Source organism: Sparus aurata, chromosome 5 (assembly GCF_900880675.1).
Source record: "Sparus aurata chromosome 5, fSpaAur1.1, whole genome shotgun sequence".
NCBI classification, from domain to species: Eukaryota; Metazoa; Chordata; class Actinopteri; order Spariformes; family Sparidae; genus Sparus; species Sparus aurata.
In genome coordinates, this window is record NC_044191.1 from 7,562,034 (window position 1) to 7,576,413 (window position 14,380).

The window sequence follows — 14,380 nt, forward strand, 5'->3', positions numbered from 1 at the left end:
TCTACCAGTTGGGTGGAGGGGGGAGAAAGAGCGAGAGACAAAGAGACAGAGAAGGGAGATAAGGACAAATAGGGACAATAATAACAAAATATCCTGACAAATAATCTAAATAGAAACATATTACAGACAGTAGCAGCATTAGAGCTGGAACTCATTCGTATTAACGATGACTCAGTCATTATGAAACCATAAATAGAGAATTGAAAAAAAATTAAATCTATACCTGTGTGAAAAAGTTACAGTTACAGTTACAATTACAGGTCTGAATAGATATGCATTCTCATATACGTGTATGTGCACAAGTATGTATTGCCCTACTTCCTCATCAGCCAGCCAGCTCCACTCTTCACCAAATTCGTGACCGAACTTGTACTCAGTATTTGTGTACTGACAAGTATATGTAGCCAAGTAGCCTCTTTGTGACGTGGTGACACCTAGTGAACAAATTTATCTGTCATGAAGGATGACTTAAAAGTCTCTAAAGAGGCCTAAGGCCTACCTCCATAACTGTCAATTGAACTTAAAAAATATGCAGATGTTGGAAAATTAAAATCATCAATATGAAAATCTTCGACAAATCCACAGAATAATGTACAAGAAATTCTCAAAAAAATATGTACACCGCATTCATATTTTTTTTTGCTCCACAACATTAACAGTGCATTGAGTTTTCACAAAGTAGTGAAAAAAAATCAAAACCAAAACAAAAAAAAACAAGTATTCATATCAATGAAAGTGTGTGTGTCATAAAAAAAAAGGCCTGACACTATCATTTATGAACAAGATAGTCAAATGGCTTCGTCATTTGTGACCTGAAAATGCTCAAGACAACACTATACACAGCCATTTGAAAACTACAGTAAAAGTAACACATTTACACACAAATTAAAGTTATACCTATTAAATAGTTATCACCTCAGTAAACAATAAATGGATTGAAAGATTACAATAAATTCAATAGTAAATATTGGAAATTATTATTTCCTATAGGTTTACTTGTATTTTGTGCTAAAATTCAAAGTATCTCAGCCTGATTCTGCATCTCTTACAGCATCAGTCCAAGTGAATGTTTACTGTTGCTATGGCAACAAGAGACCGCTGATGTTAGCATCTGTTAGCTAGCTTAGTTAAATCATCTGAAAAATAAAAACCCATAATATCACAATTCGGCATATTTGAACAAAATCAACCACAACTACCAACAGTCACAGCCCTTCAACTCTGGGCTAATATGCTGTCACATGTTAGATTGTCAAAGTTAGAAAAATAACTGCTTCAATCCCTGAGGAGCTACGTTAGCATTAGCGGCAGCTGCATTTATCAGTATGCAGTTAGTTAGGTCACATTACATTCAATGTAAAAACGTTTTTTACTTTGTTTTGGACAAAAATTTAGCCTAGCCAGCCCCAGGCTAACGTGACTTACCATGTCTGCCTCCACTCGCTCATCATCATTAGGTCCTCCTCCCTTGACTCCCGGTGCAGCAGCACCTGTGGCTGCTGGCGGGTTGGTGGTCCCGGCACCAAAAAGGTCCGTCAACTTCGCACATTTAGAAGTCTCCACCTCCAGAGACTTCAACTTTTTTAATCGCTGTTTCTCAGCACCACCCGGGCGTTTCTTCCTCTTATCCATTTTCACGTTGTGAACACGACAGTTTCGAAGATGTCAGTACTACTACTCACTAACGTTACTACTGGCTCAGCAGCAGCCTGTCCCGCCCGCCCACCGAGGTGAGTGCTGAGTATACTGATAGGTTGACCTGAATTCAAACACACACACACATAAACCCTCGCTGTGTCACATTGCCCAGTACTTAAAGCTCATGTGCAACAAACTCTGGCTGTTTGTCGCAAACAAACACAAATAATCCTAAATGAAACTCATGCAAGTGAAAATTTGCTTTATTGAACCACCAGAACTGCAGATGAAAATCCATCTGCAAGACCAAAGCACAAACGTTCATGGATGAGGTAATGTTTTATGGTTTAATGCATGTTACGTCACTCTCCGACTATCCCCCAGACGTTATAGCGACTAGCAGCCAAATCAAATGCATCGTTACTTTGAGTATACTCTATATAGTTTGAACAATGTTGGAAGCACTGCAAGATGTGAGAACTGTCATGTGTGTCTTTTTCTGCTCGGTTCCACTACAGGCGCACCCCCGTGTGATTGTAGTAGATTTGTCCACAGTTCCCGCTGCACCATCAGAGATCAATTGTGACCCCCACGAGCACACATAATTGGTGTTAGAACGCACACATAGCAGATAAGATGGTGCATCGGTTGCTGAGGAGAGCATGCTGAGAGCTTCACCATGTTCATACAGTATTTCCTGTAAATAGCATCCCCCCCAAAATACTAAGCATTTACTGTCTTCATATTGTACATTGTATATGTTATGCATTTGTGTCTCTTTCTTGCAATTAACAAGTCTTATTGTGCACTGAAGTGATGCAATAAAAAGGCATTTTCACTGTTAACTGTAATATGGCTAAGAAAAATGACTTCTCTTTCTGTGCCATTAATGTCTCAGATATACCTTCAAATATACTGCCATAGATTATGAATGCAAACATCAAGCTGCAAATGAAAAACAACCTTCTATGTAATGGGTAAACCAACAGTATATCTGTAGTGCTGTCTAATTATACATGAATGCTATTCCTGGGTGTACAATACTGTATTTTCAGTAAGAGAACGAATAGGAGCCAAGGCAGATGATAGGACCCCCCATGGAGCTGTGTGGGAACGATGGAGGATAGATGTGGGAGCGATGCAGCACTCTGCTGCGCTCTGTTACAGCACTGACGCCTCACTGTGTACCCAGCTTCTGGCAGCAGTGTTTGTTAACGGGACCTCAGTGAGCTCCTGGCAAGGCCACACACTCACAGCTAATAAAAATGTAACAAACCTAATGGGACAAATTTAAATCAGCAAGCTCAGCATAGGAGATGTCGATGTTTGACATCTTGATGAAAACATGAGGAGACTCCTTTTTACATTAACACAGCTCTCAAACATTCAGTGCTGTGTGTTTGGGTTAGTTTTTCTTAACAAATGAGTATGACTTGACCCAAGAGGGCTCCAGACAGTCTCTGCTGCTGACACCACGAGCCACTTTAACAAAAAAGTCGACAGCTTGTTTTGGAAAGGCACCAGCAATCTGCTGCAGGTTGTCTGTAACCTCTCACAGACTAAATATAAACAAACTACAAAGAACTAATTCATAATGACTCGGAGACATCTGACAAGATTTATTTAATGCATATTTGAAGCCGCTCTCTCAGATAGGTTTAGTCTAAATCATCTAGATCTGCTCCCCGGAGGGCTTCTTTCTGCCACTTTCAAATGGAGAAGCAGTTTTAGGAAAATGGCTTATGGCTTCAATGCCTGCCAATAAATGACAAGGCATTTTCTTAGTCTTTCATCACACATCCCCCCCTGCAGAAGCACCCCCATGGCTGCTGATTCAGGGCCTGTTTATAGCCAGCGATGATGGCTTTCAAATGAGATTGCACCATAATGGATCGGACATGAGTGTGTGACCACTGGGCTGATCTTTGTGTTGTCGTCTTCTGTAAAGAGGGGTCTTCCAATTGGCCTCAGCCAGCTACCATTTATGTTATCATCCATTTCTGACCCTGAGCAGTTATTCATTTGTTTCTATGAAGAATTAGTTTCAGTGAGACTCAAGTGGTCTGCAGCTACAAGCTGGAAGCTGAAACAGCATGCTTCCTGCTGTCGGCCTATAGGCCAGAGGATATGTTTGGAGAGTGTAGAACTAGATGATAATGTAAATAAGTAAATTGAACAAAAATGTGATAATAATCTAAAATCAAAGGGGTACAGCTTCCACCAACCCAGTCACCAAAAAAAGCTAATAGCCAAGTAAGTTTCAGCAAAACCACTGATAAGTTAAAACTGAGTGATCCTTTAAGATGAAACTTTATGTCTCCTTAAACGCACCCACCTTTGCCGCAACAACAACGGTTGGAAATATTCCCAGGTCTCCTTATCTATACACTCGGCCTGCGTGGGACCTTAAACGGAAGTGGGCACGAGCAGCCAGAAGAAGTTGCTATATTAATCTATTATTATTTTTTAATTATCCATAGAAAAGCCTCAGAATTGAGTTTTATGTCAATGTTTTTGATCACAAGAGGAAGAGGGCTTTTCACAGATAAAAAACAATTTGAATTTAATGAATAAAGTCAGATACATCTTTACAGAGACCTGTCTCCACCACAGCATTGCAGATCAAGCTGTTGCACTTGACAGGCAGACCATGTTTCTGAGCCAACAAAGCACAGGACTTTAGCTTTCTATATATGATATGGCAATGGCAGCAAATGAAGATGCACTTGCCGGTAGCTCGTCCAAATTTCTCTCCATTTTTGTTTTTTCAACAGTAATCTTTTTCGGCCTTATTGCTGACACGCAAATTACCTCTAAAACAGCATTGGAGAAGAAACGGATGTTTTGGATTAAGAGCAGTGGACTTTGAGATGATCACTGATCATGGCAAATTTAACCATCCAACTTAAGCAGCTAGATCGCCCCGGGGGGAAAGAGAGTCAGAATAAGAGCCATGCTAAAACAGCTGCTCCAGGCTAATGTCTGGTCACAGGAAAATAAATGGACAAACGAGAGTCAGGCTGGCAAAACAATTGGAAATGAGAGACTGTTGCTATGTAATACTTTCATAGAGTAGCTGCACTTAAAAAAAAAAAATGGGGACAAAATCCACAGAATGTATTGTGTTAGTAACACAAAAAGCAAATATGAGGCTTAACAGAGTGAGACAGATTAATCGTTATCATGGCAGTCATTTCAAGTTTTTTTTGCTAATGTTGGGTCCTGTCAACAACACAACACATATTCCTCATCTCAACAGGAAAACACTATGTGGGGAAACACAAAGACAGTATTTCACACTAACACAAAAAAGAATGTGTATGTAGTCCTCCATTTCTTTCAGTGTAGTTGTGCTGCCATGGAATCACACCAAAGTGTGGATGCAGAGGAGTGATTACAGTAACACATAACCTTTTTTAACAAAAATATGGCGTGTGACCATTGTATTAAGATGTGCTTAAAAATCTTACCTTTCCTTTCCTTGATAATGAAAACAATTATTAGTTGAGGCTTTAATTCTTTCTAAAACTGCATGCAGGTAATGAAAATATATCAATACTGTAAGAAAAGGCCAGGGAAGCTAAATATGCCTGATGGCAAAACTTGTGACTCAGACTACGCCTCAAACTGTTACTGCTGTTTGCAGAATGAAGTTGTGCCTCAAATTTCAGAAAAAAATCATTAAAAAATTGTCTATACTCGCTCTCCCCTGGTGATATTTCAGACCATTGCTTCTTGCATATATTAGTCCCTATTGTCCAGGAAGACATAATGAAGCGTAATGGAAGATCATTTGTTCACTGATGCACCAGCTTTTAAAGGCAAGGCAAATTGATTCCACCACAGCCGCTCGTACAGTACTTTATGTATTCAGCGTGAGCAGGGAATGGTGCTCAGACGTGTCGGCATACAAGCACAAACACTTCTGTAAACACACAAACACTACCATACAAACACAGACACACATGAATACGCGATGTGATTGCAGAGGGCTGACAGTTTTATTGAAATCTGTTTGCAAACAAATGTTTGGTAGAATGTTCTCCACGGGAGACAAACGATTAAACAGCCTGCATGCAGACGACCAGCGGTGTTTATTGAGTTGGCAAACATGTCAGCTGAAACACACAGACAGGCATGTGCACGAAACACACCTGCAACTGTCTCATACTCTTCCACACATCTGCCACACACTGTTCCATATCTTTTTACCACACACAACACATATAAAACGCAGATGAAAGTATAACCACAGCAATAACAGTTATTATCCCCACACATGTCAACACTGAATTTTGTGTCATTGCAACCAATTTCATTCCAATCTTTGCCATTTCAGTTCCTTTTCAGGGCAGAGGCAAATGACACCCGGCAGAGCAAGATCAAAAAAAGAGGTTCTTAAGAAACTGGGAAGCTGAAGCACTTTATGACAGTTTAGGCAAGAGTAATTTGTTGATTGCACAAACGTAATACTGTTGGAGATTTGATGCACTTAGAGTAAATCACTGATAATATAACTTGATCAGTAAATACCATACTTCTATATTGAAATTCTACATAATTACTGTGTCCATCAAAGGTTTTCATTGTTTCTCTCACCGAACTGTACAAAAATTAATAGGGGGAGGAGGTTTCAATGGTATATTTTCCTTTGGCTGAAGAGAGGATGGTCAAAAATAATTCTTAATTCCTTTCCAACCCCAGGTTAATATTTGATTCCTGCCTTCCTTGTGAGATTTGTCAGTATTGAGAAACTGGAACTGGACTCAGCTTCATTATGTATCGTAACGGAAAGCAGAACTACAGTAAAGAGTCACATGAATTCAAACTGAAATATAAGACAAGTTCAGCATCATACATAATGCACTTTGAATCAGAGAAGCAAAATGAAACATCATGACCAAACCATGGCTGGTTTTCAATGTTACAGCCTGATCTTACACACAACAACATCTGATCTATGCACCGATCATAGTAAGTGTTCCTACCAAAGAGTGCCCATCTGTGACCAGTTCATAAGCAGCACTGTATTCGTAGTGGCGATCGTAAGTCATCTGATAGAAAAACAACTTGAAGTGTATTATTTTTAGTCATTTTGGGGAGACAAGTTGCAGGTTTTGTCTGAGTCAAGGGGAATCATTTAGAGATATAATATGTGATATTTCTGCATCAAAATGTCCAAAAATTAGACATTTGTGGTGTATTTTGTACATAAATTATCCCAAATCTTTCAAACAATGTTCAGACCCAGAAAAATCTTTCATTTTTCGTCTTTGGTGCTTTTCATTTGTTGGCCTGCCACTATAACTACACTGACAGTGCAATAGATAATACATCAGGAAGTATGGAAGTTGGGGTGTGCGTTACATTGGACAGATTTTCATTTGCCGTGGTGGTGTTCTCACAACGGAGAAAACAACTCCAATGATCCCACACTTTTATGGTTTGATGTTAAAATGGATGTCCATTTTTACATATCAAATGGTGTTTACAGGTTTATTACACATGTCAGAAAGACCCCCCCCCCCCCCCCCCCCAACTCTAAAAGTGGTGTGTGGGTGTGTGCTACTTTGTCACTACACCAGGAAACTTTCTGTCGTGGAAGTAATCTATACATGCAAAGACATCAGTAATACAGTACTGAATGTAAGGGGGAATATCTGCTCGCAGAAAATGTTCGACCGACGTATTGTTAAACTGATGGCTGAGCACGAGCAGAGAGCACAATGCACGTGAAATGACCCTCACTGTGCAGTGACTCATGCTGTAAGAAAGCACTGCACCAAAACAGAAAAAACAATTTCCTTTTGTGCTCTGGGTTTTTTTCTTTATCCCACTGGAGACAGCAAGAGGAAAATCCTTTCGAATATTTCCTTCATTGCATTTGATTTGCATATCAACTATCGAATACAGAGGGATAATAATAAATTAACATATAACAATCTAAATTGTTCACACAGTGATACCACAAAAATATTATGATAATGAGTTCAGCTTGTACATTACATCCAAATTAAATTAAGTGCCTTAAAGTCCTAAGTGCCTATTCAGTGTATTTTCCTTCATTCGACTCCCCTCCAATAGAGCAGAATCTGCTGGTGTGCAGAAATGTCTCTATTCTTTGAAAGCATTACTCCCGTTCACTATAAAACCGCTCCACAGTAGACTGTGATGTGATACTGTTTCTCATCCGGCACAACAAAGCACAGAAATATCAAAGTACAGCAAATGAATACAGCAAAGGAATAGGCTGCAATCAAAGAGTTAATCTTGCCTAATCAAGCTATGTTCACAAAGATTAATGCTTTGGTAATATCCTTTGACACTTTGAAACATCAAAAAATGCTATATACCCCCACTATATTCATTAAATCGTCATAAAATATTATGAAATATCCTGATTTAATTAACTGGTTGACAGTGTAATGACATGGCATTAATGCATTACACAGAATATCACAATATAATTAAAGTTATCAGTAGATGACAAACCTGTCTCAAACCTGTCTCCCAATAATCACATTAATAATACCAGTTTCTTTAGGGTAATTTCCATGTACCCAGGGTCCTACATTCCCCAGATTAATTTACGGTGACCCAAACACAGTAGTAGGGTTATTGTGTGTTATATCTACAGAACATTGGACTGGAAAACATGGGAACCTGAGAACACATGGTCCTGGAACAAAGACTCTTTGGAACATAGGATCCTTGAAACAAAGGAACATTTGGACATAGAGAACATTGGATCCTTGAAACAAAGGAAGACTGGGACATAGAGAACATAGGATCTTTGGAACTTAGGACCCTGAGAACATAGGACCCTTGGGACATAGGTTGCTTGGACCATAGGACCCTGGGAACACAGTGCCCTTAGAATGTAGGACCCTTGGAAGGTAGGATCCTTGAAAAATAAGACCTTGAGAACACAGGATTCTTGGAACATAGAACCCTGGCAATATAGAACCCTGAGAACCTGGAAAAATGAAGACATAACTCAGGAGGATGTTAATTTTCTTTTTCCAAAACAGCCTCTATTGATGGCAAATACAGAAGATTTTTAATTAAAAAGTGAAAAATATTAAAAAGCTCATGCTACTACAAACTGACCCTCATATTTTCGCAAACATGTTCATTATCATTGATAAGGCTTCCGAGGACATATGATTTTTCATTTAGTTGTTAATTATAACTCAAGGTAACAGGACAACACTCTCTCAGAAATTCAGCACATTCGAAAGAGAAATAGCTGAAATCAAATAAAAATAAAAATCCAGATTCACAATTCTGTTCCAAAACACCTGATATTATCAGGTGCCCTCTAAATTTCACCCTGGTATTCATGGCATGCAGACGATGGCGATACATCTTTAAAAATCTAAATGTTAACACTACGAACCATGCACACAATCAGTGGCATGCAGTCAGGAAAGGCAGTGCCTCACCAAAGCTAAAAAAGATATGTTGAGATTATATAAATGGTGTATCTTTTAACAATTTGATTATTTTTATGTACTGTCTTTAGCATAGTCATTATTCATACCGTATCTACAGATTGCACATACTCTAGTAAAACTAGTCTGGATTGTTTTGTTAATATTAAAGTGTGTTCCTAAAAAACTCTATGTTATCTGTGTTTCCATTTGCCGAAAGGCATTTTTGTAGTTGTTCATTTTTGTGCATGCGTCAGTTACACTGTATTGAATGATCAACAGTGAGGCACAGGTGAAGCCTGCCGGAGCAAGACAGTCTATGTGGCTTATCACGCCGAGACAAGTCGGTAGAAAAGAGCTGCCATCAAAACCATCGTTTTTCTTTTGTGCAGTGCTTTGTGTTTTTCTACCAGTTTTAGCTGATCCAAAGCACGGACAGCTAGTTGACGGCTAACAGCGACAAAAACTGGTTTTGACACAGAAAAGTAGAGTGTTGGATTTAACATTCTGAGTTTATTTTACAAAAAGGAACACCAAAGTTTAAAGTTGTATTGGCTGCACCAGATTGATCATCATCTGGGCAAAACAGTATGTTTTTTACATTTAGCGTTAGTGGCGTTCAGATATATCTCACAAGTCCCGATCAGCGCTCAGTGGCGAGATGCACTCGCACAAACTGCTCATCTGGAAAAGTTTTACTTCACCAATACAGAACCGATTTATTTTCAGATGATGTTACATTAGACATCACATTTATTTTTGACTAACCTGATTAAGACTGAGTTTAACGTTACGTTACTGTCGAGCCCTGCCTTGGCATATCTGTTGATCTATATCTTGTATAATGGAGTGTATAGTTTGTCTATCCATGTGTAAGATGAAATTGCTCTGATGCATTAATTGTGTGTCGTATTGTGCAGTGAAATCTGGCTTGGATAGGAAGCGACTGTGTGGCATTATATCTACAATAGCATTTTTTTCTACCCTCAATCGGGCAGTTTTCTCTTTGTCACTGCACACTTAAATCATTTTTCTCCGTGGAAGATCAATTCGAGAGAAGACAGGATGCCAGAATGAATCATGATAATGACTAAAATTACCATCTATTAAACGCTCCACACCAAAATCGTTCTGAATTAGAGCAAAGTAAACTCCAGTGAAATAAGTCAAACTTTTCCGTTTCTGAGTGACACAGTCCATTAACACAGGGGAGGTCAAATCACATTAGAGTCCATCAAATTAAAAGTAGCATGTCAAGATAGGAATAACCCAATAATGCACACCATGCTGGGCATCCACAAAGCAATAAAATGGCTGGATGATTGGCTATTAAAATTTTGTGAAATTATGCATGAGCCTTTCAGCATAATGGATCACACGCAGGTGAAAACTGAGTTTGGAAAAGAGGGAAGAAACAACGAAAGTGAGGATTTTGTGCAGATATGTTGTTTGTCCCACTTGCTGAATAGTGAATAGAACCAAGAAATGGAATATGAAGGACTCTGCCTTGTTTTGTGCTATTAAATGTGCAAAACCAGAAATCTAATAAACATTTAAATCTAAAGCAGAGGGTCTGTTTGACAGATTTCACAGTATCATGAGCTCATCCGGCATACAGGGCTACACAGCCAACAATGGCCGACACAGAAGTGTGTCGAACACAGATGATAATGATGTTGTGAATATAGAGATCAAAGTCTTCTCGCTCTGGTGATTAAGCGTCCTAACAAATGCGTGTATGAGGACAGCCTTATCACCTAGGACCACACAGAGGCCTTTCCATATCTGTCGCTCTCAGATGGCCAACCTGCGCCTGCCACGCACAACGCTGCCAAATAAAAACACCGCAGGCATCGCCTCTGTGGCCAGCCGGGCTTGTTCATCTGACTGATGAAAGAAATCTTTCAGAGTTTTTCAATTTGGAAAAACAAAAAGTTGCCTTATCACTTCAGGACAACTCTTCGGTAATTAAATGAAACCCAAGAAGAACGTAAGTCTGGAGAATTTGTTTGGCTTGTTAAGACTTCACAGCTATTGTGAACTTGTTTACCTTGGCTCTAATTCTGAGCCCAAAGCACCCACTGTGTAGCTGGGAAAATGATCTTCATTAGTAAACAAAAATAAGAGTGGAAAGGCAATTATATAAAAGTGTATACTTTTCTTTTTAAAATTGCTTCTGCGTTACCGTGCCTCAGCAGAATAAACCCTCTTATTCAGCACACAGCTTGTTCTTCTTTTAAGTAGGTTGACAAATTATTTTGACCCCTCGTGGTGGCATCTCCGAGGGTTTATAAATGTTCTAAACCAGCGGGATTAAGATCGGCTTCGGTCATTACACTAATGGACATGCATTTTAATTAATGACATCCTCATTTGAATTGCATTTTAGTTATCTAAATCATTTTGTCTCATGTATTCGCGGTAATTAGTAGCTATCAACGGCTTCACAGGATCAAGCCATTTCAGTCTGGAGGAAATGTTCGGACTGATTATGATGGTTACAGTTTTCCTCTTTGTATCCACACAAAAACACGAACTATCCGCACCATTCTGAAAACTTGAAGCTCATGTATCAAAAACAAAACTCCCAACTGCCATACCCTGAGCACAAATCATCAAAGCAAACGTATCGGATAAAAAACAAAAAACATTTATAAATTGATGTTTTAATGGATGGTTCTTCGTCCCTGGGTGGGTGCTTTGTGAGTACGTTTGTGCAGAAAATGCCTGACAAAGTTCATAAACTGTAAAAGGGTTATTCAATTAATTCCCAATGAGTGTCAGCATATTTTCTGAAATATTGACACATGCCTTGACACATGTAGATATGTTCGAAAGTAAAATTAAGAGGCCGTCTTTCCTCTAACCCTCTCTGATCTTGTGTTTGTAATTCCAATAAAGCCAATGACACAATAGAGGCGCCTGTGTTTATGTATCTGTTGTCAGAAGACATCTGGATCAATATTGATTTAATATATAGGTGTAATGAACATACTTTACTGCACTTAACCAATAGCAATTCTACACAATTATTAACGAAATAAGAAAAGAAAAGAAAGGTGTTGCTACTTCTTCTGGAAGTTGGATTGAATGGGCATGTGATATCGTCTCATATCGGTCTTAGGCCCGATAGCTGCGATCAAACCATAATTTTATTCTTGCTCAGGTATTTGACTTTTGAAAGTGAATGTATGTATATATATATATATATATATATATATATATATATATATATATATATATATATATATATATACATATATACACATATATATCCAAAAAGGTTGCCGTTGTTGGATCCTAAATCTTTGCGGAGTAAAAAGACTAAAGAAAATGCAGAGAAGTCGACAGACTCTGGCTGCAGAGCTCCAGTCAGAGTCTGACAGAGAGTGTACAGCCAGACACTTCATAGAGGAACAAAAGAAAGCATTCCTACCTGAGAGTAAACATCTCCACGGGAGAGTAGGCTGACACAGTGATGAAAGCCGAGACGGTTTCCCTCTGACTCATGGGTACTGCTGGAACCATGACCATAAAGTTATTATCCAGCCTGTGTTCAGCGAGGGGTGGAGGAGTGGGGTTCTGGTACAACCTCACGCCACCAATCCTCCTCAGTGGTGTGGAGGTGTAGGAACCAAACAGCCCTTCCTGGCTTGAGCGGATGAAGCTGTCCTTCCTGGCCTCGTCTGAGTGGCACTCCCCTGCTTGTGTGGACTGCAGCATGTAGTAGAGCTCCACCGGCGTGCCCTCTGACACTTCCAGGTTCCTCTGGCGCCCTGGCACAACACTGGGTGGGCTGAACCAGCTGCCCAAGGGCTCCAGCTCAGCCACGCACAACCCGAGCTCCCCCTTCAGCTGACAAGAGCCGCGCACCTCCTGCGTCTCATGGAAAGCAAACATATGCACGCAGGGCAGCTTGTCGATGGCACTGTAGTCATCCCAGTCTCGACCGGCGACATAAAACAGCACCTGGACTCTGGGCTTGGCCAAGTGAATCCTGGTGTTCATGATAAAGGTCTGAACTTTCCAGTTGAAGGTAAAAACTGAGGAGGCAGGAAACATCCCTGGGCTCTGCAAGAGCTCTAAAGGGACAGGCTGCTCCAAAGAGAGAGGTCCATAACTAGCGTTCACTGAGGGCAAACTTCTGGCCTGGTAGATGAAGAAGGGCTCAGTCCGCGACATCAGGCTAGAGTTCCTCATGAAGTCCTGGTTGGCCTCCTTCAGGAAAAACGCCAGATCAGCATTGAGCACCTGGTAGTTGACAGGCAGGTATGTGGAGATGGAGGAATATCTCTGCAGTCCCTCCAAGACTCGACAGTCAGTTACTGCAAGACAGAAGCAAAAGGCTGAGTCAGGGCAAGCCAAAAAACTCTTATACACACAGAAAACAATAAGCGAGTGACAGCTATTTGAAGATGTTAAAAAACAACCAATTTTTTCTTTGTTTTAATCTGGTGGGTTGATCAATCCCACTGATAGCATTGTGTTCCTTTTCATAATAGGATGTTACATGTGTTTTTCTGACATTAACAGTCTCTGACTCACTCAGAGCATTAAGTGTTCTTGGGAAACAACATTAGCAGGTGAAAATTATGTTTGTACTCTGTAATTGTGTTGTAACAGAACAAAACAAGACAAAGAGAAGGCCCAGATGTCTGGAATGATTACTGTGACTGAAATTGTAAAATGCCTAGTGCTAGTGATCAAACGATTAAAAAATCCATCGACAATACTTTAACAGATAATTAAGCGTTTTGACTGGTTCCAGCCTCTCATTTGCTGCTATTTTACTGGAATGTATGTCATATTTTGGACTTTTTAACTGCTGGACAAGTGTAAAAGTGTAATGTCATCAGTCTGGGTATTGAGACCATGCAGGGATTAATATGTTACACACCCTACATCAAGAGTACAATTAGCTGAAAATGGGTACAGCTCCGGTTTGCTTTTAGCAAGCACTTTAACGGAGGCTACAACGAGAGTGAATCATTTTCTGTTAAGCTTTTTAGCGCACTGAAACTCTGCTTTGAACACTGAGCCAAAGCAATTGTGAAATATCGAAATGTCCATCAAACCCACTTGGATGCAATAATGGTCAGTTTTCAGTATACACACTCAGCTATCAAATTAGCCCTGGGGTCTCATTTCTTAAGGTCATTTCTAGTGGTGTACTTGCTTGGGCAGGTTCTAAGAATCATCTTTGTAACACACACCACGTGTTCTGTAATTCTCATACCAACTTGAACCGACAGCAACTGGGTTGTGATTCCCCACTTCTATACTGCTAGCACAAACGAGGGGTCAGGAAC

The 14,380-nt window shown here is 39.8% G+C and overlaps 1 protein-coding gene across 1 annotated transcript in view; it reads right to left on the reverse strand.

Annotated features, from left to right (window-relative positions):
- Positions 1-14,380, reverse strand: part of si:dkeyp-14d3.1 (transmembrane protein 132C) — a 179,862-nt gene that overhangs the window by 134,627 nt on the left and 30,855 nt on the right. The window contains exon 2 of the mRNA XM_030418240.1: positions 12,508-13,396. Coding sequence (XP_030274100.1) covers positions 12,508-13,396 — 889 coding nt within the window. The remainder of the gene's footprint in view (positions 1-12,507; positions 13,397-14,380) is intronic.